The 26,660-nt window shown below is 46.3% G+C and overlaps 1 protein-coding gene across 2 annotated transcripts; it reads right to left on the bottom strand.

Moving 5' to 3' along the window:
- Positions 1–1,303: 1,303 nt before the first annotated feature.
- LOC135552661 (smoothelin-like protein 2) lies at positions 1,304–26,311 on the bottom strand. 2 transcript variants are annotated; one of them, XM_064984407.1, is made up of 10 exons: positions 26,194–26,311; positions 25,027–25,916; positions 7,904–7,985; positions 7,552–7,794; positions 7,348–7,410; positions 7,170–7,236; positions 6,883–7,026; positions 4,625–4,748; positions 3,365–3,516; positions 1,304–2,274 (listed from the first exon to the last, which is right to left on the bottom strand). In XM_064984407.1, the coding sequence occupies exons 2-10, from the start codon at positions 25,567–25,569 to the stop codon at positions 2,148–2,150; spliced, it is 1,545 nt and encodes a 514-aa protein (XP_064840479.1). In that variant the 5' UTR covers positions 25,570–25,916; positions 26,194–26,311; the 3' UTR covers positions 1,304–2,147. The 2 variants fall into 2 exon arrangements, with proteins under 2 accessions (XP_064840479.1, XP_064840480.1); XM_064984408.1 differs by having other exon boundaries at positions 4,625–4,745.
- Between the last annotated feature and the right edge of the window lie 349 nt (positions 26,312–26,660).

Genomic DNA, 26,660 nt, shown 5'->3' with positions numbered 1-26,660 from the left:
TATCTTCTCTTTTTTTTAATGAGCCAATTAGTAATGATTTATATTGGCCTGCCCTACCCCTTTCCTTTTTTTGTGAAGGGATCATGCTAAATAATCATAACATTTTTGTCCTCAAATGTGTGCATTTATTGCTAAAGTAATCCCGAAGACCATTAAATATATATTAAATAGTTATATCAAAAATAAAAAATGCAATCAAGTTAATTGCAGGATTTTGTCGATTAACCCTAAGATTTGTCGATTAATCACGGTTAATCACAAATTCAGAATTTGCTCAAATGGAGCTGAAATGTAAGATTTTTTTAAATACAACAAGTATTACAACCCACTGGGCAAAACCTGGTTGAATCAACATTGTTTCCAAGTAATTTCAACCCCCCAAATCTATGATGATGTTGTGGAAAACTGATTGGATTTGCAAAAAGTCATCAATGTAAGGGAATTTCACATTTTTTTCACCCAACGTTTAACCTAAATCCAATGACATGGTGAAATGTTTTGTTGAGTTCACGTTGAATTCACGTTAGTTAACAACTCAACCACATATAAATCAAAACTACATGTTGATCTGACTTCTGTGCCCAGTGTGAAGGGCTTGATTTTGTCCAAAGCAGTGGTGAATTTAGGTATAGGCAACATGGGCAGCCGCCCAGGACGGCACGGGGCTCCCGCGCCAAAACATTGGGAATGGTGACATTTGCGCGATCGGTTTTCTATCGCTCATTTCACACGTCACGTCAATGATATCATGTCACCGTGTGTAACTGTGGGTCAATTAACCTTGTCAGACATGTTGTTGCCTTTTTTTCTGGTTTGTGCGAAATCGTTCACAATAATATAAAAAGAGTCTGCACACCACCAAGGTGAATTGGTTTAGTCTTGACTTGGGGTTGACAGCGTTGAGGGATGGGTAATGTATCGATGCTCGAGTGCCAAATCAACACAAATTTGTTTCTATTTGTCTTTATTACTTCGTTTTATATTTATGAGTCTTTTTTTAAATATATTTTTATTTGTGTTTTTTCTTACCTCGTTTTTATATTTATGAGTCTTATTTTATATATATCTATTTGTGTTGTTCCAAATGTCTGAAAAAAAGTTAGTTAGTGCAGAATGGTGGGTTTTTTTTGGGGGGGGGGGGTAGTTTATTTTCAATGCTTTCAGACGATTTAATCACATTTAAAAAATATTGTGGACTAAAATTACGAAAAGTAAACTCGAGTCAATGAATTAACTGACAGGCCTACTATAAAATAATGACGTAAAAAAAAGTTAGGAGTGTGTGAAACAAGTGACAATTTATTTTTGTCTTTTTTTTTTGTTGTCTATGAAAATCAAATAAAATCACAACCATAACAAGAACACTATAAGAACATAGGCCGTCTTACCTTTGCACCGAGTTGATGCATATGTGCAGTTCATCTTTGCAGTTCTAGCTCTTTAAATAGCAAACCATTCAACTTTATAGTGAGTGTACTTTGGGTTCCTCTGTTCAGCTGAGGAAAAAGCTAACTTTGGAATAGCTTTTAGTTTGTGCTGCAATGCAAGGCCTTTTGTGGACACATTCAGGTCTGAGAAACCACAGTGGGACAATAAAGTAAATGAAGCCTGAACAAATACATATCTAGAAGGAACCAAATGATAATAGCATCCTATTTAGACTGATTTGTTTCAATCCTCAGGATCCTCAGTCCTTTGTCCAGTCTTATAGGCCTACTGTTCAAGACCTCTTGCAGCTTCTTCAATGGGACTACTTTTTCTCCACAGCAAAGAGTTGAATCTTCCATTCTCTCAAACAGCAACTGTGCCAATATAAGCCTTAAAAATGGTCGGTCACCAAAAAAAAAGGGAGAAAGATCCTTCCCCTCTCTCTGAAATGTAACACAGACTTCCAGGGAATAAAAACCCAGCCACTCATCCACAAACAGGAATAATATAGCCTTTTCTATCTGTGAATAGCTGTGAGCACTCAACATAGCAGAGTGAAACATCTCTCAAACTGAAGAAATACTTGTAATACTCTGTCCATTCCAGCAGGGGGAAGTGTAGTCTCTCAGTGTGCATTGCTGCTGTCCCTGAAAGCAAGTGAGTGATGGTGGTGGTGGGGCGGTGATGTTGTCGAGTAGCTGCCAGGTCATCATCGTTCATCACTCAAACTTGCGCAGGTGGTTGTACATGGACTGGACATAGGTAAAGACACACATGGGGTCAGGCTTGCGCCCCATCACCATCATATCGTCCACCTCGATGAGCCGGTCACAGCCCGCCTTCTCCCTGGATCAGACAGAGAGCACAATACAAGTCAGGAGGAGTCTAGGCCTATCTATGTCATTCCTTAGTTAAGGGGGCTGATAGGTCATTAGCCTGATCCCAGATCTGTTTGAACTGTTTTCCCAACTTATATCTATGGTCAATCGATGTTGTTGGCAAGACAGCACAAACAGACCCAGGACCAGACTAATAGATCACATGGAACAATGTGGACTAATTAAGAAATAAGTCCCGAGGGGGTGTGGTACACGTCCAATATACCACGGCTAAGGGTTGTTCTAAACATGACGGTCTGGACACAGCCCTTAGCCGTGGTATATTGGCCATATACCACAAACCCCTGAGGAGCCTTATTATAAACTCTTTACCAAAGTAATTAGAGCAGTAAAAATAAGTGTTTTGTCATAAACGTGGTATATGGTCTGATATACCAAGGCTGCCAGCCAATCAGCATTCAGGGCTCGAACCACCCAGTTTATAATTTGTGGCATAGTACAGAAGCTCATGTGTTAGAACTATCTCTGTATGTGGTTGGATGCACACACGGTTTTGATCTTTATTTTGTCTGTGCTCTGCATGTATCCATGTGTCAAGGAGGACTTTGGGAGGCTGTGTTGCAGCAGCGGTGTTCTTAGTAGTGAGGTCAGGCTGGAGGAATGTGAGAGGAGAGGATGGAAGCAGACCAGAGGGAAAGGAGGAGGCGGTTACTGCGGGGACCCGGGGAGAGGAGAGGGTATTCTCTGGCAGCGGCTGCCTCGCTGGCGTGACGTGTGGGCTACAGACACTCTTCACCAAGATGCATCAGGAACATTGTAAGATCATCTCAGTGGTACAACGTTTTATGTATCAACGCCATTTATGCCATTTCTATTTGTGTGGTGGCCAGGGACACTGTGACTCTATGTATTTACGCAGGTAACTTGAGGAGAGCGACATTGGAAGTGCAAACGAATAGGCTTATAGTTCTCTAGTCTACATAATGAATAGATGACAGGAGTGCATGGAGAATTTAAGCCATTTCTCAGCGCATAATGCTGAGAAACACTATACAGGATGTATGGATAACGCTTGTTACAATGTAAAAGTCACTTACTCCGCTGTTCCGAAGGCCAGCTCAAAGTTGTGTTTGCGGTCGGCAGGCGTCAGCACGTTGTAGTCAAACTCAGTGGGGAAGAAGGAATGGACCAGGGCACAGAAGGCCATGCCGTCACTCCAACTGGACGAGAAGTTCTGGATGTCTATGTTCTGGGGACGGAGAGACAGAGCTAGGAGTGTGTGGTTGCGTGTGCGTGCGTGCGCGTGTGTGTCTGGACTGTAAACGTCTCTGAGTGTGCATGGTGTATTTGCACGTATGTTTAGCGGGGGGGGGATACAGAGACACTGTGAAAGAGACGTAAGAATAAACCAGACATACAAAAAAGACCTATAAAAATGATTGGCTACCAATTCTAACTTTATGAAATGACCTCTCCCAGGTTTCTCTGTCGGTCCCACTGTCATAACGGGGGAAACAGAAGAGGTCTGCTGAATGGTTCTCTATCCTCAATTCCTCTCCCTGCGTTCCTTTCTCTCCAATTGGACATGCTTTCAGAACTGTGTCATTTCACTTTCTTTGTGTGTCCTTAGACTAGTCTATAAAAGCCTCAGAGTGTCAGTGGGAAAATCCAGCTTGTCATGTTTGTCGAGTGCCAGGCGAGTCTCTCGTTTGAGTGTGAGGAGGAGCAGCCTGCGGGAAGCGGCCGGGGCTGCTTGCTCTGCTGGGCCGGCCTTGGCCCGTGACAGCTCTCTGTTTAACCAGAGCCACATGGACAGACTGGCACAGCTGCTGCTGCAGAGTGAAGCCAACAGCCCTAGCACTGAGCCGTAAACTCAAACACTCACGCATGCACAGACAAGGATATGCATGCTCACACACAGACACATATACGCATGCACGCGCGCACGCGCGCACACACACACATACACACGCACAAATGCACACACAAACATTCAATATAATACAATAATACGCTAAGTTCAGTATGCAGCATAACCATGGCAAGGTGCATCTCATTAGCACATTAACGCTCTGCTACATGCTAATGGTTTAAGCCATGGAGAAACTAGGGGAGTCATTTCACTACCCTGTTCAGGAACTAGCAAAAACGACACAGACTGCTCCTGTGTAGTGGGTCCACTTCAGGTGAACAGATGACAGTTCCATATTCATTATCTTTGTTCCTGGCTGCTATAGAGCTGTATTCATAACGGGTGGACCTGATCCTAGATCAGCCTCTAGACTAGTTTGTGGTTTGTGAATACGGCCCAGGTCTTTGTTCCGGTGTGTAGCCGTGTTCTGTCACCACGGTCTCACCTGGTATCCTATGGTTTTGGAGCGACACCACTCTAGAAGAATCTGCTTGATGCTGCTGGCACTGGACACACCAAAGCTCTGAGAACGCTTCAGCTTGGGCTTGGAGTCCATGGGCTTGGGCCTACTGAGAGGAACAGGGACAGGGGTCAACACGATGAGCCAGCAAACATGACAGAAGTCATGTCCCCATTCGCTCTTGTCTCTCCCCAAGTGTACACAAGCACACTCCCTTTGGTTAGGCGGTGGTTTTCCACCATTGTTAAATCCACTATGAGAGAGTGTGCAAGTGTAGAGAATTGTAATCCAACCCGATGTATGAGATTTATTTGTATTTAATAGTTATTATGGATCCCCATTAGTTCCTGCCTTGGCAGCAGCTAATCTGCCTGGGGTCCAGGAAAATAAAGGCATTTTATACAATTTTCAAAACATTCCAATACATTCACAGATTTCACAACACACTGTGTGCCCTTGGGCCCCTACTCCACTACCACATATCTACGGTGCAAAATCCATGTGTATAGTGCCTATGTTAGTGTTGCTTCACAGTCCCCGCTGTTCCATAATGTGTATTTTTATCTGTTTTTTCAATCTAATTTTACTACTTGCGTCAGTTACTTGATGTGGAATAGAGTTCCATGTAGTCATGGCTCTATGTAGTACTGTGGAATAGAGTTCCATGTAGTCATGGCTCTATGTAGTACTGTGGAATAGAGTTCCATGTAGTCATGGCTCTATGTAGTACTGTGGAATAGAGTTCCATGTAGTCATGGCTCTATGTAGTACTGTGGAATAGAGTTCCATGTAGTCATGGCTCTATGTAGTACTGTGGAATAGAGTTCCATGTAGTCATGGCTCTATGTAGTACTGTGGAATAGAGTTCCATGTAGTCATGGCTCTATGTAGTACTGTGGAATAGAGTTCCATGTAGTCATGGCTCTATGTAGTACTGTGGAATAGAGTTCCATGTAGTCATGGCTCTATGTAGTACTGTGGAATAGAGTTCCATGTAGTCATGGCTCTATGTAGTACTGTGGAATGGAGTTCCATGTAGTCATGGCTCTATGTAGTACTGTGGAATAGAGTTCCATGTAGTCATGGCTCTATGTCGTACTGTTGAATGGAGTTCCATGTAGTCATGGCTCTATGTAGTACTGTGGAATGGAGTTCCATGTAGTCATGGCTCTATGTAGTACTGTGGAATGGAGTCCATGTAGTCATGGCTCTATGTAGTACTGTGGAATAGAGTTCCATGTAGTCATGGCTCTATGTAGTACTGTGGAATAGAGTTCCATGTAGTCATAGCTCTATGTAGTACTGTGGAATAGAGTTCCATGTAGTCATGGCTCTATGTAGTACTGTGGAATAGAGCTCCATGTAGTCATGGCTCTATGTAGTACTGTGGAATAGAGTTCCATGTAGTCATGGCTCTATGTAGTACTGTGGAATAGAGTTCCATGTAGTCATGGCTCTATGTAGTACTGTGGAATAGAGCTCCATGTAGTCATGGCTCTATGTAGTACTGTGGAATAGAGTTCCATGTAGTCATGGCTCTATGTAGTACTGTGGAATAGAGTTCCATGTAGTCATGGCTCTATGTAGTACTGTGGAATAGAGTTCCATGTAGTCATGGCTCTATGTAGTACTGTGGAATAGAGTTCCATGTAGTCATGGCTCTATGTAGTACTGTGGAATAGAGTTCCATGTAGTCATGGCTCTATGTAGTACTGTGGAATAGAGTTCCATGTTGTCATGGCTCTATGTAGTACTGTGGAATATAGTTCCATGTAGTCATGGCTCTATGTAGTACTGTGGAATGGAGTTCCATGTAGTCATGGCTCTATGTAGTACTGTGGAATGGAGTTCCATGTAGTCATGGCTCTATGTAGTACTGTGGAATAGAGTTCCATGTTGTCATGGCTCTATGTAGTACTGTGGAATGGAGTTCCATGTAGTCATGGCTCTATGTAGTACTGTGGAATGGAGTTCCATGTCATGGCTCTATGTAGTACTGTGGAATAGAGTTCCATGTTGTCATGGCTCTATGTAGTACTGTGGAATAGAGTTCCATGTAGTCATGGCTCTATGTAGTACTGTGGAATAGAGTTCCATGTAGTCATGGCTCTATGTAGTACTGTGTGAGTTAAGAATTACCCAGAAGAAAGGAGGGATAATATAAGGGAAAAGGAGAGGACCTGTCAGTTTAGGGATGGATGGCATGGAAAGAGAAATGATGGTGGGAGGAGAGAGGGTGGTACCTGCTGGCTTCAGAATCCAGCCTTTCAAAGATGGACCGGCGGGCCTGAGCTCCAAGGTTGCGCGGCAACGTTTGTGACCTCACCAGCTCCCGCCTCCGCTCCACTCCCCTTCCAAAAGGCAGGTCCCCGCCCGCATCTTCCACCCTGCGGGTCAGAGAACGGAGGAGTGTCACACATCAACTTGGACCACAATGAGGCCATTCGAAATGGCAAGTGGGTTCTGGAATGTGGGTTAAAGCATGGACTATCTCACTTCTCTAGGACTGAGTAAAGAATAGTTCACTCACCTGTCTGTGTTGTGTTGGATGAGGCCAGAGTAAGTCACTGACTTCGGGGGAGCGGACAAGGACTTTTCTGCAAATGACAAATCAAAGAACAGAGAAGGAAACGGTGGAAATAAAACATGGTGTGAGTCTGGTTAGTTCCAGTTCTAGAAACAAGCCTGACTTGATAGATCCCTCTTACCTGACAGTCGAGGAGAGCCCAGACCTCGGCTGAGACTGGGGGTCCATGTCTTCATAGACGACACTGAGCAACAAAAGGACAAAGAGTGCAACAAATCAAAGGATATTAATGCTTACGGAGCAGAAGAACCATAGAAAGATATGAAAGTCTAGAGTTCAAATATTTGGTCTGGACAGCTTTTAGCTGATGTCTGGTCCCTCTTACCTGGTTGAATTGGGGATTCTTGGATGGCTTGAGGCTGGTTGTTGGCAGTAGGCTCTGATACAGGCGAGGGCTTAGAGCGTACGGGACTGGCGGGAGATTCGCACTTCATAACTGAGGGGTCAGCCGTTTTGGTTGTGGCGGTGATGGGTAGGTGTGGCATCCGCATGGCAACAGGGGCCGTGCTTTCATGAGGGACGTTGTTATTGGCTGGCGAGCTCGTTCCATGGGACACTGTCGAGTTTTCTGATTGGACAAGCATTGAGAAAATAAATCCCCTCATACAGTACATGGACGGTGTGTATGGTTGTATTTCTACTGCAGCTGAGATGGGAGAGAATAGAACAGGCATTACCTGGGGTAGTAGAGTGTCCATTCTCCAGTCCAGGGGATACAAGGTCTGGATCCACCTCTATCGGCTCCTCACGTTCAATACTCTACAGGAGACAGAGAGAGAACCACATGAACACCCCACCCCACAGTGCTCAGGTGTCACAATATCTTAAACAACAGTCTTTTGAAGACAGGCCCTTTAAACATATGAAAATCTCCCGGATGACATAATATGCATGTTATCTGAGACATCATCAGATCAAGTCATTTCAGAGTGCAGACATGTTTCAACTTCCCATTGATGGCATCCATTTTCTCCGTTTCTATCTCATTGACCGTGTTCCTACCACGCCACATCTATGACTTTCATTAGTAAGTGACTGGGGCTCAGTACACTGTGACCGAGGGCTGTGTGATTTGTCTGTGGAGGATGTGTCACGTTTCTGTCTTGTTCCTTCTTGCTCTTTCCCTCTCTCTCACACATACTCACACATGCAATACAAGTTATTATATACAGTTATTATCAAAGAAATTGTACATTCCTCCCAGTGAAAATAAAGTCAGTAATTGAGCTGTAGGGGAGAGAGGAGCCAGGTGACCTCAGCAGAGAGGAATGCTGCTGCTGCTGCTGGGTTGTGTGTGTGTGTGTGTGCGTGTGTGTGTGTTACAGCATTAGGAGGGCCGATGGGAGCAGAGAGCTGGGAACAGCTGGCTGTCCCACTGGGAGAAGGTGATAGGGGGAGACAAATTTCCCCCACTCAACCATGGAATCCCCTGAGCCCCGATCAACCCTGATGCTCTGGCTGAAACTCAAAGCTCCTCCTGTCTTGGTGTGTCCCAGCCATGGAAACTTTCTGTACTAAGTCACACTTCTTCTCCTGTCTGAATGGGCCACCAGACACGTGTGTGAGACTGTGGTGCTCTGGGCCTGAAGATAAAAGTAGGTAAATCTTTTCGGGTATAAACGACCGAACGTAGAGTGTACCACCGGCTATGTTGAATCTGATCTTAGATCTCAGAAATAGTTCTGCAGCTAAACTGTATTGAGAACGGAAGGAAGGCACCTTTCAAATCATCTCTATTGTGTTTGTGCATTTCAGACAAAGTTAAAACAGTGTGGAGCTCAACCCAGTGTGTGCAGTCAGATCTGCTGTCATGAGCTGCCCAGAGACAATGCTATATTAAAAAGGATGACCCGGAATCAAGGCAAACCCCACAGTGCAACACCAACACTTGCACCCATGCACGCACACGCACAGGCAGGAGCACACAAAAGCCCCTTTCTCCGCTTTCCTGGAACAACAAATCCCCCAACCCTGAGAGTGCGTCATCGAATTATCAGTGGAGAACTATAAAATATTAGGAGGAAATCGTGAAATTAAGTAGAAAATGTGGAAAAGCCCTCAGTCTGCTACACAGACTCACGAGAGAGGGGGGGGGGGTTCAGTCTTAGCCTGCAGGGCTGAATGAAAGATGAAACCCCCTGTCCTGTGTGTTTAGTTTCTACATTTGCGTTGTCTTAGAAGCAGTGTTGCTGGGCACACACCAATGTAGCCATTCTAGGAGCCTCTACTCTCTCTTCTTCCTAGTGAGGCACACCTGACCTGAGAGAGGATCTCTCTCTACCTTAGAATCTCCCCTTTCAGCCCTCCTCAGCAGGACTGTAACCCCACCTTTAAACACTACAATGCATCTGCATCTCTCTCTCTCTCTCTCTCTCTCTCTCTCTCTCTCTCTCTCTCTCTCTCTCTCTCTCTCTCTCTCTCTCTCTCTCTCTCTCTCTCTCTCTCTCTCTCTCTCTCTCTCTCTCTCTCTCTCTCCCCTCCCTCCCTGACGTGCTTCAGCACAGTACAGACACAAAGCATCAGGGCCAACACAGCACTCAAAGGAATGAAACTAATATAGGCTGTGGTGGTAGAGTGGGACAGTGGGTTCTTCCAGGTACATGGCTATTTCATATGGGTTTAACTATCACAGCTGTCCCATGTGACCTTGGCCAAAAATGCCATGGGTGGGAATTTTTCCTACCTGGCAACGTGCCATAGAAATGTTGATGCGCAAAACACAAGATAATCTAAGTGGATTGTTATATCGCGAGTCTTGCAGTTTTCGATGAAGTTTCTATGAAGGGGTGCAGCGTGTTACAAGGCTGACATGCCATGTAACACGCGTTAGCTAGGTGAAGTCCAGTCGGGACGGAGTTGGAGATGAGGCGGTTGATTTTGAGACGATTAGATGAGAGGATATTCAAGCCTGTTTCCCGGGACGACATTTGACATTCTTGTAACATTGAGTGGTTGTGGAATGGAACGTGGAAACAATGGAGGCATGCTGTGAGAGAACACTGGGCCTGGGGAGTTGAGTGGGGGTATGACAGTATGTTGGGCACAGCGTTGGGCACAGAAACAGAGATAGACAGCTCTTATGGACAACAACACCACCCTGCCATACAACGAGCCTCACTAGTACAACTTTTCCCCATTTTCCATTGATCACATACGAATCCTTTGTTCTTTGAGCGCTTCACAACATCGCTGTCTCAGTCACCATTTCCACACAAAAAAACACACAAGCAAGCACAATAGAAGGAAATATCTTATGCATAAACAATGCTATTGTAGTCTACGGTAAACAGCATGCAAACACATGCTTTCAATGTACCATCACGATGATTTAATAAGACAATTAGAGGGATAGAAATATATTGTGACTAAAAGGTACATTACCCGTTCAAGCGTGTACAATACATGATCACATATTTAACTAACTCTGCAACCCCTTCTGAAGTCAAGTGAACAACACGCACACACACACACGCACACACACACACACACACACACACACACACACACACACACACACACACACACACACACACACACACACACACACACACACACACACACACACACACACACACACACACACACACACACACACACACACACACACACACACACAGAGTTATAAAGGGGTCTTTGCTCTGTAATTTGCACACAGGAACAGGGAAATCCTCACGGAGGGAGAGACACATAAAAAAAACACCTGTTCCTCAAAAGACCCACAAAGCCTGCAATTTAGCAGGGAGACCCAGGCCGGCGCCTTGGTCCTACAGAAATGGAGGGGGCCCTTTGAACACTTTCTTTACATCACCTGACTACAGGGGGGCCCTGCCTTATCTGATGGGGGTGTGTGGGAGCTAGGATGTTTGGCCGAGCACACACACACACACACACGTGCGCAAGCACTCACACACAGGCCCTTGTATTAAATTCACTGGGCACGCATACCCTTTCTCCTCTACTCCCCCTCTACACCTGCTTCAGGATCACTCCTCTGTTACTGGGTTTTTCCAGGGTTTCAGTCACAAGGCAGGGACCATAAAATGCTGTCAAAGGTTAAGAATAGATATACTAAAATGTCACTGACATACAGATAAGACAACCTTATGTTCCCGGCTGGATGTCACGGAAGACCATGTACCACTGAGAATGTGTGACCACATTCTGCATTATTTACATTTGCAGTGAGAGAGTGGGATGATGACTTGAGCAGCCTTCTGTGACACACTGTCTGTCCTGTCCTGTCTGTCCCCCTCTCCGTCTCTCCTGTCCGGTCTGTCCCCCTCTCCGTCTCCCCTGTCCGGTCTGTCCCCCTCTCCGTCTCTCCTGTCCTGTCTATCCCCCTCTCCGTCTCTCCTGTCCTGTCTGTCCCCCTCTCCGTCTCTCCTGTCCGGTCTGTCCCCCTCTCCGTCTTTCCTGTGTCCTGTCTGTCCCCCTCTGTCTCTCCTGTCCAGTCTGTCCCCCTCTCCTGTCCTCCTGTCCCCCTGTCCCCTCTCCGTCTCTCCTGTCCGGTCTGTCCCCCTCTCCGTCTCTCCTGTCCGGTCTGTCCCCCTCTCCGTCTCTCCTGTCCTGTCTGTCCCCCTCTCCGTCTCATGTCCGGGCTATCCTCCTCTCCGTCTCTCCTGTCCTGTCTATCCCCCTCTCCGTTTCTCCTGTCCGGTCTGTCCCCCTCTCCGTCTCTCCTGTCCAGTCTGTCCCCCTCTCCGTCTCTCTTGTCCGGTCTATCCTCCTCTCCGTCTCTCCTGTCCTGTCTATCCCCCTCTCCATTTCTCCTGTCCGGTCTGTCCCCCTCTCTCCGTCCGGTCTCCTGTCCAGTCCGTCCCCCTCTCCGTCTCTCCTGTCCGGTCTGTCCCCCTCTCCGTCTCTCCTGTCCGGTCTGTCCCCCTCTCCGTTTCTCCTGTCCGGTCTGTCCCCCTCTCCGTCTCTCCTGTCCGGTCTGTCCCCCTCTCCGTCTCTCTTGTCCGGTCTATCCCCCTCTCCGTCTCTCCTGTCCGGTCTGTCCCCCTCTCTGTCTCTCCTGCTGGCTATGGAACGGTCAGGGGGTCAGAAATAAAGTTTAAACTGCTCTGGGGTAGGGGGACGGGGAGGGAGGGTGTGAGGGAAGGGAGATGGGACCGTCTCCCGACTCCCCAGGACAGCACAGCAGTTGGCACCTAAGAACTCTGACATCTCCAAGATCTGAGAGGTTTAGTAGTCTGCTCTCGGGTTACAAGGCACCAGCTGTGGAAGACATGGGTATACCAGCCTCCCAACACCAAAACAAATCAATAAAACCTGGTGATATGATACGGTTGTCTGATGATTCAATCAGTTAAGTTAGAGGTGATAGGACACATGCTCCGATCTGACGCTTACCCTCTCTAGTCCATACAGTATGGCTGCATGAAAATGCGTGGAGTCAAACCACCGCACAAGTCTAATACAACCCCCTAATTCGTACTATACATTTGCTGTTCTTGTCTGTCTGTTTGGAAAATGTCAAATGTAGAGGGCCCAGGGCCCTCTAGAACGATGAACGTAGAGGGCGGTGAGGTCGTCCACTAAACAGTGAGTTATTAACCTGTAACCACGGAGATGGAAATACAGGGCATTGTATGGAAGTAATTAGGAGAGCCAGGGGCAGCCTTGGAGGGGAGCGGCCAGCCAGCCAAGCCCGGCTCGCATGCCTCTCTCAATCCCCCTTCACCCCTGACCCTGGCCTCTCTCTCTTTCACTCTCCTGTTCAATCTCTCTCTCGCTCAAGCTCTCTCTCGCTCAATCTCTCTCTCGTTCAAGCTCTCTCTCGCTCAAGCTCTCTCTCGCTCAAGCTCTCTCTCGCTCAATCTGTCTCTCGCTCAAGCTCTCTCTCATTCAAGCTCTCTCTCTCGCTCAATCTGTCTCTCGCTCAAGCTCTCTCTCCTTCAAGCTCTCTCTCGCTCAATCTCTCTCTTGCTCAATCTCTCTCGCTCTCTCTCTCCCTCCCTGGGTCTGTCTCTCAGGCTGAGCTCCACTGTATTAATAGCCATGCTGAGGGGTTTGTGCCAGGAATCTGGATCCCTGGGCTGGATGGCTGGATGGCCTGGCCCAGGCAGGGGACACACAGTCAGGCAGAGAATAAAAGACCCTGCTCCATTGTGGGAAAGCTATGGATTTGGGAGGGGAGTCTCTGTGGCTGTGCTGGAAATGTGAAGCGTATTTATCATGGGGATAAACACAGACGCACACAAGCACGCATACACACAGGCTTGAACGCACACAGACACACACGCACTCACGCAGGCACGTACACACTCACACACACACAAGTGCTCTTGAAAGACTTGTGATGGGAACTTCCAACTCTGGCACGTAAAGTAGAAAGCATACACCGGTCTAATTAAGTTCCCAAGGCATTGTCTGAGAATGTGACCATTTTAATAGGGAAAAGAAGCTGAGTTGGAGCTGTTTGATGTTGCTGAGTTGCTCCCATCATGTTTCTCGCTTTTAAAGGGCCCGAGTGGAGAGATCTGGTGTTGGGGGCAAGAAGGGGTCAATGATGCCATGACGGGCAAGATCACATCTCTGAATCTCTGAGAAACAGATGATTACCCAATGCTGGCCACTGTGGAAGCTGGTGAGGGGAGGACGGCTCATAATAATGGCTGGAAAGGAGTAAATGGAATGGCATCAAACACATGGAAACCACGCGTTTGATGTATTTGATACCATTCCACTCATTCCACTCCAGCTATTACCACGAGCTCATCCTCCCCAATTAAGTTGCCACCAACCTCCTGTGGTGGGCCAAAGATCCGCATCAGGAGAGGAGTGTGAGATGTGAGGTCAAGATGCATTCCTCTGGGTACCATGGAAGAGAATAGTGTGTATGTGCGTGTATGCATGCTTGTACAACTTACGCGTGTGTGTGCCACAGGAGGTTGGTGGCACCTTAATTGGGGAGGATGGGCTCGTGGTAATGGCTGGAGCGGAATAGGTGGAATGGTCTCAAATACGTCAAACACCTGGTTTCCATTTTGTTTGATGCCATTCCAGTCGCTCCGTCCTCCCCTCAGCAGCCTCCATTGCTGTGTGCATACAGTGGCAAGAAAAAGTATGTAAACCCTTTAGAATGACCTGTATTTCTGCATAAATTGGTCATAAAATTTGATCTGAACTTCATCTAAGTCACAACAATAGACAAACACAGTCTGCTTAAACTAATAACACAAACAATTATACGTTTTCATGTCTTTATTGAACACATTCACAGTGCAGGGTGGGAAAAGTATGTGAACCCTTGGATTTAATAACTGGTTGACCCTCCTTTGGCAGCATTAACCTCAACCAAATGTCTGTAGTTGCGGATCAGACCTGCACAAAGGTCAGGAGGAATTTTGGACCATTCCTCTTTACAAAACTGTTCAGCAATATTCTTGGGATGTCTGGTGTGAACCACTCTCTTGAGGTCATGCCACAGCATCTCAATCGGGTTGAGGTCAGGACTCTGACTGGGCCAATCCAGAAGGCGTTTTTTCTTCTGTTGAAGCCATTCTGTTGTTGATTAACTTCTGTGTTTTGGGTCGTTGTCCTGTTGCATCACCCAACTTCTGTTGAGCTTCAATTGCCGGACAGTTTGCCTGACACGGAACCCGAACCGGCTACACGCGTGTGCCATCGTGCATAAATTTAACGCAATCATGACACGCAGGTTAAAATATCAAAACAAACTCTGAACCAATTGCATTAATTTGGGGACAGGTTGAAAAACATTGAACATTTATGGCAATTTAGCTTGCACTTGCTAGCTAATTTGTCCTATTTAGCTAGCTTGCTGTTGCTAGCTAATTTGTCCCCGGATATAAACATTACAACGATGACCGGCAACACAGTTCGTCTTTCAAACACCCACGTGGGTATAACCAATGAGGAGATGGCATGTGGGTACCTGCTTCTATAAACCATTGAGGAGATGGGAGAGGCAGGACTTGCAGTGCGATCTGCGGCACAAATAGAACTGACTTCTATTTTAAGCCTTTGCAACGCAGACGCTCGTTGACACGCACGAGCGTTGTGTGTGCAATAATTGATAACATAGATAACATAGATTAGATTTCAACATTTATTTTGCAATGCTCGCGCACGCGACGCTCGCGGTGTAGTCAGCCTGTTACATTCTCCAGCAAAATGTCTTGATAAACTTGGGAATTAATTTTTCCGTTGATGATAGCAAGCTGTCCAGGCCCTGAGGCAGCAATGCAGCCCCAAACCATGATGCTCCCTCCACCATACTTTACAGTGGGATTTTTTATTTTTTTATTTCACCTTTATTTAACCAGGTAGGCAAGTTGAGAACAAGTTCTCATTTACAATTGCGACCTGGCCAGGATAAAGCAAAGCAGTTCGACACATACAACGACACAGAGTTACACATGGAGTAAAACAAACATACAGTCAATAATACAGTATAAATTGGCCAACGTAACAAGTCTATATACGATGTGAGCAAATGAGGTGAGATAAGGGAGGTAAAGGCAAAAAAAGGCCATGGTGGCAAAGTAAATACAATATAGCAAGTAAAACACTGGAATGGTAGATTTGCAATGGAAGAATGTGCAAAGTAGAAATAAAAATAATGGGGTGCAAAGGAGCAAAATAAATAAATAAATAAAATACAGTAGGGAAAGAGGTAGTTGTTTGGGCTAAATTATAGGTGGGCTATGTACAGGTGCAGTAATCTGTGAGCTGCTTTGACAGTTGGTGCTTAAAGCTAGTGAGGGAGATAAGTGTTTCCAGTTTCAGAGATTTTTGTAGTTCGTTCCAGTCATTGGCAGCAGAGAACTGGAAGGAGAGGCGGCCAAAGAAAGAATTGGTTTTGGGGGTGACTAGAGAGATATACCTGCTGGAGTGTGTGCTACAGGTGGAAGATGCTATGGTGACCAGCGAGCTGAGATAAGGGGGACTGATGATTCCTCCGTTGCCGACTTTACCTAGGGGTCTTGTACCTAGCAGGGTCTTGTAGATGACATGGAGCCAGTGGGTTTGGCGACGAGTATGAAGCGAGGGCTAGCCAACGAGAGCGTACAGGTCGCAATGGTGGGTAGTATATGGGGCTCTGGTGACAAAATGGATTGCACTGTGATAGACTGCATCCAATTTGTTGAGTAGGGTATTGGAGGCTATTTTGTAAATGACATCGCCAAAGTCGAGGATTGGTAGGATGGTCAGTTTTACAAGGTTATGTTTGGCAGCATGAGTGAAGGATGCTTTGTTGCGAAATAGGAAGCCAATTCAAGATTTAACTTTGGATTGGAGATGTTTGATATGGGTCTGGAAGGAGAGTTTACAGTCGAACCAGACACCTAAGTATTTGTAGTTGTCCACGTATTCTAAGTCAGAGCCGTCCAGAGTAGTGATGCTGGACAGGCAGGTAGGTGCGGGTAGCGATCGGTTGAAGAGCATGCATTTAGTTTTACTTGTATTTAAGAGCAATTGGAGGCCACGGAAGGAGAGTTGTATGGCATTGAAGCTTGCCTGGAGGGTTGTTAACACAGTGTCCAAAGAATGGCCAGAAGTATACAGAATGGTGTCGTCTGCGTAGAGGTGGATCAGAGACTCACCAGCAGCAAGAGCGAACTCATTGATGTATACAGAGAAGAGAGTCGGTCCAAGAATTGAACCCTGTGGCACCCCCATAGAGACTGCCAGAGGTCCGGACAGCAGACCCTCCGATTTGACACACTGAACTCTATCAGAGAAGTAGTTGGTGAACCAGGCGAGGCAATCATTTGAGAACCCAAGGCTGTCGAATCTGCCGATGAGGATGTGGTGATTGACAGAGTCGAAAGCCTTGGCCAGATCAATGAACACGGCTGCACAGTAATGTTTCTTATCGATGGCAGTTAAGATATCGTTTAGGACCTTGAGCGTGGCTGAGGTGCACCCATGACCAGCTCTGAAACCAGATTGCATAGCAGAGAAGGTATGGTGAGATTTGAAATGGTCGGTAATCTGTTTGTTGACTTGGCTTTCGAAGACCTTAGAAAGGCATGGTAGGATAGATATAGGTCTGTAGCAGTTTGGGTCAAGAGTGTCCCCCCCTTTGAAGAGGGGGATGACCACAGCTGCTTTCCAATCTTTGGGAATCTCAGACGACACGAAAGAGAGGTTGAACAGGCTAGTAATAGGGGTGGCAACAATTTCGGCAGATAATTTTAGAAAGAAAGGGTCCAGATTGTCTAGCCCGGCTGATTTGTAGGGGTCCAGATTTTGCAGCTCTTTCAGAACATCAGCTGAACGGATTTGGGAGAAGGAGAAATGGGGAAGGCTTGGGCGAGTTGCTGTGGGGGGTGCAGTGCTGTTGGCCGGGGTAGGAGTAGCCAGGTGGAATGCATGGCCAGCCGTAGAAAAATGCTTATTGAAATTCTCAATTACAGTGGATTTATCAGTGGTGACAGTGTTTCCTATCTTCAGTGCAGTGGGCAGCTGGGAGGAGGTGTTCTTATTCTCCATGGACTTTACAGTGTCCCAGAACTTTTTTGAGTTAGTGTTGCAGGAAGCAAATTTCTGCTTGAAAAAGCTAGCCTTGGCTTTTCTAACTGCCTGTGTATAATGGTTTCTAGCTTCCCTGAACAGCTGCATATCACGGGGGCTGTTCGATGCTAATGCAGAACGCCATAGGAGGTTTTTGTGTTGGTTAAGGACAGTCAGGTCTGGGGAGAACCAAGGGCTATATCTGTTCCTAGTTCTAAATTTCTTGAATGGGGCATGTTTATTTAAGATGGCATTTTTAAAAAATATCCAGGCTGACGGGATGAGATCAATATCCTTCCAGGATACCCCGGCCAGGTCGATTAGAAAGGCCTGCTCGCTGAAGTGTTTCCGGGAGCGTTTTACAGTGATGAGTGGAGGTCGTTTGACCGCTGACCCATTACGGATGCAGGCAATGAGGCAGTGATCGCTGAGATCTTGGTTGAAGACAGCAGAGGTGTATTTAGAGGGCAAGTTGGTTAGGATGATATCTATGAGGGTGCCCGTGTTTAAGGCTTTGGGGAGGTACCTGGTAGGTTCATTGATAATTTGTGTGAGATTGAGGGCATCAAGTTTAGATTGTAGGATGGCTGGGGTGTTAAGCATGTTCCAGTTTAGGTCGCCTAGCAGCACGAGCTCTGAAGATAGATGGGGGGCAATCAATTCACATATGGTGTCCAGAGCACAGCTGGGGGCAGAGGGTGGTCTATAGCAGGCGGCAACGGTGAGAGACCTGTTTTTAGAGAGGTGGATTTTTAAAAGTAGAAGTTCAAATTGTTTGGGTACAGACCTGGATAGTAGGACAGAACTCTGCAGGCTATCTTTGCAGTAGATTGCAACACCGCCCCCTTTGGCAGTTCTATCTTGTCTGAAAATGTTGTAGTTTGGAATTAAAATTTCAGAATTTTTGGTGTTCTTCCTAAGCCAGGATTCAGACACAGCTAGAACATCCGGGTTGGCAGAGTGTGCTAAAGCAGTGAATAGAACAAACTTAGGGAGGAGGCTTCTAATGTTAACATGCATGAAACCAAGGCTATTACGGTTACAGAAGTGGTCAAAAGAGAGCGCCTGGGGAATAGGAGTGGAGCTAGGCACTGCAGGGCCTGGATTCACCTCTACATCGACAGAGGAACAGAGGAGTAGAATAAGGGTGCGGCTAAAAGCAATAAGAATTGGTCATCTAAAACGTCTGGAACAGAGAGTAAAAGGAGGTTTCTGGGGGTGATAAAATTGCATCAAGGTATAATGTACAGGGATGGGGTTTTGATGTTGGTGTGCTGTGCCTTTTTTTCTCCACACATAGTGTTGTGTGTTTAGTTTAGTTTCATCTGTCCACAGAATATTTTGCCAGTAGCGCTGTGGAACATCTAGATGCTCTTTTGCAAACTTCAGACATGCAGCAATGTTTTTTTTTGGACAGCAGTGGCTTCTTCCGTGGTGTCCTCCCATGAACACTATTCTTGTTTAGAGTTTTACGTATCATAGACTCGTCAACAGAGACTCGTCAACTTTCTCCATTTCTACACAATTTGTCTTACTGTGGACTGATGAACATCAAGGCTTTTAGAGATACTTTTATAACCCTTTACAGCTTTATGCAACTCAACAATTCTTAATCTTGGGTCTTCTGAGATCTCTTTTATTCGAGGCATGTTTACATTTACATTTACATTTAAGTCATTTAGCAGACGCTCTTATCCAGAGCGACTTACAAATTGGTGAAAAAATTGGTTTCACATCAGACTAGGCTGAATAGCAAACAAAAATGTTGTGAGTGTTTTTTATAGGGCAGGGCAGCTCTAACCAACATCTCCAATCTCATCTCAATGATTGTACTCCAGGTTAGCTGACTCCTGACTCCAATTAGCTTTTGGAGAAGTCGTTAGCCTAGGGGTTCACATACTTTTCCTAACCTACACTGTGAATGTTTAAATGATGTATTCAATATAGACAAGAAAAATACAACAATTTGTGTGTCATTAGTTTAAGCAGACTGTGTTTGTCTATTGTTGTGACTTAGATGAAGATCAGATCTCATTTTATAACCAATTTATCCAGAAATCCAGATCATTCCAAACGGTTCATATACTTTGTCTTGCCAGTGTACGTGCACACCGCAGGCCAATGATCACAAATAGTAATCTGGCTTGGAGCAGAATGAGTACTTTCCCCCCACTCATACAGTCTATCCATCAGACTATACTAGACCGTGACGAACACGCACCCACAGCACTGCAACGTAAGCCGAGCAGTCTGTTAGTAAATTGCCTGTTTGAGCAGCAGTGCAGAAGACAGAGGTTAAGTAATGTTAACAGTGCGAGTCGGGGTCCTGTGTGTGTGTGTGAGGGATTTTACGTGTGGCAGTGACAGGGAGGATTGGTTGTCAGCTGTCAGCTGATTTTAGGGGTCTTGATAAAAGGATTTTAGTCCTCTCTGCTTGTACTCTATATCAGTATGTGTTTGTATGTGTGAGGTGTGTCTGTGTTTGCTCACGGTGACAGTGTGAGCGTGCTCTGACGGAGTTTCCACTGATAACACCTCACACACACACACACATCTTATCCCCCCACCCCTCCCCTCCTGTCGGTTCACATGGCCTGGAGATGCCTCAGTCTGAGAGAAGACACACACACACACAGCTCACATGACACAACCCAGCCCAGGGCAGTGACAGGGCAGGGACCTAAGGATTCACACTGTGGTCCTGTGTTATGTAGTTGTGTTACATTAACTGTCAAAGATAACATTGTGACCTGGGTGGAATCTATCCAGTTCATCTTATAACAGGGCACAGCCGCTCTCTCTTCAACTTGAGTACACTGAGGAACGCAGTGAATGTGAGGTTTGAGGCGTGCAGGTGTGGTCTGTCTGAGAAAGCATGCCTGTGTGTGAATTCTACCGCATGCTACAAGGGAACAGATGTGAAGAGGTCTGTGAGAGGAGGGAATGGGGGAGTGGAAGAGGGGGCCCTGACTCACTCCTGAAGCCCAGAGAAGGCGTGTGGAGTCTGGGGATGGCTGGGTCTTGTGTGACCCTCTCCTCTAATCCCCTCCTCAGTCAATGTACTTCAAATGAGGTAGAATGTCGACACAATAGTCCTTTGAGACCACAGCTATGTTGGAGTAATTGGCAACAGGCAGCATTGTGTGACTCCTCGGCAGAGACCGGACAGACTGACTGACGTAGGTGGCCGTGGAGGATGAGAAGGAGGACGGAGGAGGAGGAAGAGGAGAAGGAAAGGAGGGGGAGGAATAGGGAAAAGTAGGGAGGAGGAGGTTGGAGGAAGAGGAGGAGGGGGAGGAGGAGGGAGGAGGAGGAAGAGGTGTAGGATGGGGGAGGAGGAGGATTCCTGTCTAGGGAGTTTTTCCTAGCCACTGTGCTTCTACACCTGCATTGCTTGCTGTTTGGGGTTTTAGGCTGAGTTTCTGTACAGCACTTTGAGATATCAGTTGATGTAAGAAGGGCTATATAAATACATTTGATTTGAGTATCAAAAAGCCCAGTGAAACCCACTGCCTGTCCTCCTCCGACTCTGGGAGAGCTGGGGGAACTTGTGATGAACTGTGCTCAGCCAAGTAAGACTCAATAAAAACAGGGCCCAGTTAGGACCAGAGGGCTCTATAGAGGCTCTGCACATGAGAGAGAGGGAGAGAGAGTTGGGGGGTTAAAGAGAAAAAAAGAGATAGAGAGAGAGAAAGAGAGAGAAAGAGAGAGAGAGAGAAAGAGAGAAAGAGAGAGGCTCACTACTGCATCAGAGTGTCAGGTGTCCAAGGCACAGTCGAGCACAGGTGGAGACGTACTGTAAACAACCCTATAGTGAAAGTGCAGACCCAGGGCAGGCCCGCACACATCCCAATTGGCTGTGCTCTTTCAGTACGGTGACGCTTAACTCCAGGGCTGCAAAACCATCTTCAGATGTGCCTGGAGGTCCCCAGTACAATCAGCTACCTCCCTCAGACCTGCTGAAACAGCCCCATCTGACTTTATGAGGTCAGCATACAGTCTCTGTACAGTCTCTCTCTATCTCTCGTTGACTGTGTCTCAACTTGACAGTTCATGTAGATTTTGTATTCTGGTCATGGAGTTCTGGTCATGGAGTTCTGGTCATGGAGTTCTGGTCATGAAGTTCTGGTCATGACGTTCTGGTCATGGAGTTCTGGTCATGGAGTTCTGGTCATGAAGTTCTGGTCATGAAGTTCTGGTCATGGAGTTCTGGTCATGGAGTTCTGGTCATGGAGTTCTGGTCATGGAGTTCTGGTCATGGAGTTCTGGTCATGAAGTTCTGGTCATGGAGTTCTGGTCATGGAGTTCTGGTCATGACGTTCTGGTCATGAAGTTCTGGTCATGGAGTTCTGGTCATGGAGTTCTGGTCATGAAGTTCTGGTCATGGAGTTCTGGTCATGGAGTTCTGGTCATGACGTTCTGGTCATGGAGTTCTGGTCGTGACGTTCTGGTCATGAAGTTCTGGTCATGGAGTTCTGGTCATGGAATTCCGAACACATCTAGGCCTACATTTAAATGTGTCTATCGTGTCCACATTATGTCTGGATTCCCTTTTCCCGCACTATATTTAAATGCAGTATGCATTCTGCAAATGGTGGAACAGGCTAAATCTGATAACACAACGACAACAACTTGATGGCGGTAGCCATCTACAGAAGCTAACTAGCCAGCTAACCTCTGAAACTAACAAGCAAGCTATCTATCAAAGCTAGAGCGTTTGCTAACATTTTAGCATAACTCTTGCCAAGCAATTTTTTACCCTTCTAAATAAGCTAGCTAGCTAGCATTTATGAGGTCAGCAAACTCGTTCCTCACATGCTAGGAATGTATTTCATCCAACGTTTAGTGAAAAACGTTGCCTTGCACTCCCAAAACACACTTTTTCTGGAGACTTGTGGTCAGAGAGCTGATGACGTCACCCACTGTATGCGCTTTCGGTAGCCTGATTGCATCCGCAAACAATCAGTCCCTGACCACCTCCTGATTGAACACAATCAGGCCACAAAGCGACTTTTGTACGTCTACACCTGTCTTTTCAATGCGATCTTCGTACTCTGATAGCAGAAGTCCGATGTAAGTGTCAAGTGTAGACATGGCCATTGAGGCTGAAAGGTGTAGATGTGGCAGTAGGGGAAATCTGAATAGGATAGCGTTTCCCTGTTGAGTTCCCAGATTAGATTCAATTTACACACACAAGCACACACACACCAATGAATAGATTTGCGTTGGATCAATAGATGAGGAACTCACATTAGGTTGCTACAGTATTATGATCCAATCTCTGTCTGGTTGTTCGGAAATTTGGAGAATGTGGAGAAAAAAGTTTTGGCCACGAAAAGGGGATCTCCAGCAATGTATTATGAGAAACAAAGGACTTCTGTTTCATACTAACCAACATATTTACATCAGATAAGAATCCTCAGATGCTTTACAACATACTTTGTTAAGATGAGGCGTATGACATCACCCATTTGCATACATGTTTTTGGGTTTGTGTGTGTGTGTGCACCTGCGTATGTGTGTGTGCGCGTTTGTTGCATCTGTGGCTGTGTGTGTGTGAGCAGTCACAGTTAACAGTCAACATCCGTGCCAGACTATCAAGGGTCAGTTTGCTACAGAAAGCAGCTGTGAGTTTACAACCAAGTACACAGCAAAGGAGCTCAGTGCTGAGAGGAAAGGCTGAGAATCAAATAAAGTGAAAATCGGAATTATAGACCTTATGAAAGTAATCATTCTAGTTTCCAAAGCAGCGTAGCCATAGGGCCTTGTGTTGGGATACAGTCAAGAGAAACCTCTGGTCTTTTCAAACAGACACTACTGTGGTTTACAATACACCAAGAACTGAGATGATAACTTTCCCAGACTTATCACTGAGTTCCCACCCAAACCTCATCAACAAGTGTCAAACTGTACTGGACCTTAGAACTGACCAACTATGTCAGCATTAGCTTCTCATCAGCTGTACCAAAGTACACGTGTTTGTCTTTCAGTCCCTCGCTTGTTAGTCAAATGTCCCAATGACAGTCCGGATAGAGATAAGTAAGAAACAATGTACTGTGTTTATATTTGTTACTGGTAAAACTGAAGAACAGGATTGAATCCATTCTAAAATGTTGTGCAAGCTGTGGTGCCACTCAACAAAGAGTGTAGTGGGAGAAGATTCATGAGCAACAAGTTGTCAGAAACATGACAACAGCAGTGGTGTAAAGTGCTTAAGTAAAAATAGTTGATTTTACAGGAATTTTTTACAACTTTTACAACTTTTACATTTACTTCACTTGAAGAAAATAATGTACTTTCTACTCCTTACATTTTCCCTGACACCCAAAACTACTCATTACATTTTGAATACTTAGCAGGTCAGCAAAATTGTCTAATTCACACAGATATCAAGAGAACATCCCTGGTCGTGCCTACTGCATCTGATCTGGTGGACTCACTAAACACAAATGCTTTGTTTGTAAATGATGTCTGAGTGTTGGAGCGTGCCCCATTAAATATCCCTAAATGTAAAAAATAAGACAACACTTGGTTCGCTTAATATAAGGCATTTTCAATTATTTATACTTTTACTTAAGTGTATTTAAAACCAAATACTTTTAGACAAGTAGGATTATACTGGGTGAATTTCACTTACTTACTTGAGTAAGTTTCTATTAAGGTATCTTCACTTTTACTCAAGTATGACAATTGAGTACTTTTTCCAGCACTGGATAGCAGTATATGAGTGCAAAAGAACCATTCACCGCAGAGAGCGAAAAGAGAGAGAAAAAGGGAGAGAGAGAGAAAGAAAGAGAGACTCTTCCCATGATCTATCACACTCAGGAAAGAGTGGTCCAATGCCAGGAGAACAGCTTCTTTCTCAGACTGCAGAGGCAGGACGGACATTAAAATAAGCAAGTACTTCTCCCAAAAATGTTCAGCGATAGGAAATTATCCTGATTGCTTTCATCTGGTATCTACTCTGCTCACGTGTCTAAATATTAAGTTGAATATGACCCGAGTTTCCCCACCGCTGTGAAAGCTCTGACATCATCTCTGTGACATGTTCAAGAAAGTCTGTTCAACCCCCATATTATGATTTAGTTCAGACACACTCTGGATGAATCATTGCACAATCTTGACAGTCTTTCAGATCCACATACAGTCACCACCACAGAATCAAATACAACACTTTCATTTATCCCTGACCAAGATGTCTGCCATTCTCACCCCATTCTAGAGTTTTGAAGGTTCATGACACAGTCTACTGCTCTAATGTATCTATGTTCGCCATGACCCCAACCTAGTCTCCCCACTGTATAAGGCTACTCACGTTAGTCTTGCTGGACACAGCGAAGGTAGCTCGGCTGGAGAAGCGGGCGGCAGTGGGGCTGGAGGCTGAGCCCGAGGCTGACCCGGTCAGGGCTCCCATGCTGGGGCCACCAGCAGGGCTGGTAGGGGAGGTGGAGGGAGACCGGGGGCTCGCCCTCTCCTGGCTGCTGCTGTGTGTCTGGGCCTGGATGGATGCTAGCTGGTGCTGGTGGTGGTTGTTGTTGTTGTTAGTCATCAGGGCGCCTCTGTCGCACACTGTCCCAGTGAGGAGCTCTACCTGTCGGGTAAGGGCCTCCAACTGGCTTCGGAGCTGCCGGTTCTCCTGCTGCAGCTGCGCCACAGCCCGGCCTAGGGGGCCCTCGCTGGGGTGGGCCGTCGCCTCCTCCAGACGACGCTCCACACCCTGCTTGAAGGCGCTCACATCCACGTGGATCTCACACACGGCATCTCTCAGTGTGGCCTCGTAGCGGGCGAGCGCAGCGCACACCGTCTCGCCCTCCGGAGAGGAGCCCCCACCCTTGGCTGTCAGAGGACCTGCATCCATCTCTGCTCCACTGCCTCCAGTCCCTGTGTTCCTCACTGGGTCTTCTCTGCTCTCACTGGGTCTTCTCTGCTCTCACTGGGTCTTCTCTGCTCTCTCTGGGTCTTCTCTGCTCTCACTGGGTCTTCTCTGCTCTCTCTGGGTCTTCTCTGCTCTCACTGGGTCTTCTCTGCTCTCACTGGGTCTTCTCTGCTCTCACTGGGGCTGCTCCTTCCACACTACTCCTCCTGTCTGAGTGTCTCAGACACATCCACTTTGAATGGAGATTTGGGAGAAGTCAGTCTTGTCAGCTGCAGCCGAACCTTTCAGATCCCATCTGTCTCAGGAAATCCCTCAGGGTGTCCTCTATCCTGCAGAGTGAAAGCTCACTTTTACAAGCCTGCTCCGAATGACAGTACCGAGGTCTATCGAAAAGCAAACATGACAGACTCTAAAATAAGTGAAGTGAATCAGTAGATAAGTAAAATGACAATCTGTGTTGAAGCCAGGCATGTGACAAGGCTGTTGTGAATTAAACCAGTGAGGTAATTGTAACTTAGTTTCAGCGAGTGTACAGTGTGTGTGTGTGTGTGTGTCAGAGAGAGAGACAGAAAGAGAGAGACAGAGAGAGATAGTAGGAACCCATACCTAAGTTCACCTCTGGAGCTCCGGTATAGTATTCCCCCTCAGTGCTGGACAGCTATGAGTGTCTGCTCTGCTCTGCCCGGCACACTGCTTTAAAACACTCCTCTCTCTCTCACACACTCACTCAGGTTAATCTCCTTCTTCTCTACTGGTCAGGGGGAGGGAGCAGGGATACAGAGGGAGGGAGGGAGGGAGGGAGGGAGGGAGGGAGGGAGGGAGGGAGGGAGGGAGGGAGGGAGGGAGGGAGGGAGGGAGGGAGGGAGGGAGGGAGGGAGGGAGGGAGGGAGAAAGAGGCAGGCAAGATTTTGTCATTAGTTCAATTCAATTCAATTTAAGGGCTTTCTTGGCATGGGAAACACATGTTTACATTGCCAAAGCAAGTGAAATAGATAATAAACAAAAGTGAAATAAACAATAAATAATTGACAGAGAAAACATTAAACTCACAAAAAAGTTCCTAAAGAATAAAG

The sequence above is a fragment of the Oncorhynchus masou genome, chromosome 13, assembly GCF_036934945.1.
Source record: "Oncorhynchus masou masou isolate Uvic2021 chromosome 13, UVic_Omas_1.1, whole genome shotgun sequence".
NCBI classification, from domain to species: Eukaryota; Metazoa; Chordata; class Actinopteri; order Salmoniformes; family Salmonidae; genus Oncorhynchus; species Oncorhynchus masou.
Note: the sequence above shows the minus strand (reverse complement) of the source record. Positions and strands in the feature narration are given on the sequence as shown.

What these genes read in the sequence shown, in the direction of transcription:
- LOC135552661 (XM_064984407.1), bottom strand. Translation starts at nt 25,569, where the DNA reads ATGGATGCAGGTCCTCTGACAGCCAAGGGTGGGGGCTCCTCTCCGGAG. An exon ending in TGGACACTCTACTACCCCAG is followed by an intron (nt 7,795 to 7,903) that starts GTAATGCCTGTT and finishes TTGTCCAATCAG; the next exon opens with AAAACTCGACAGTGTCCCAT. An exon ending in CCAAAACCATAGGATACCAG is followed by an intron (nt 3,517 to 4,624) that starts GTGAGACCGTGG and finishes CTCCGTCCCCAG; the next exon opens with AACATAGACATCCAGAACTT.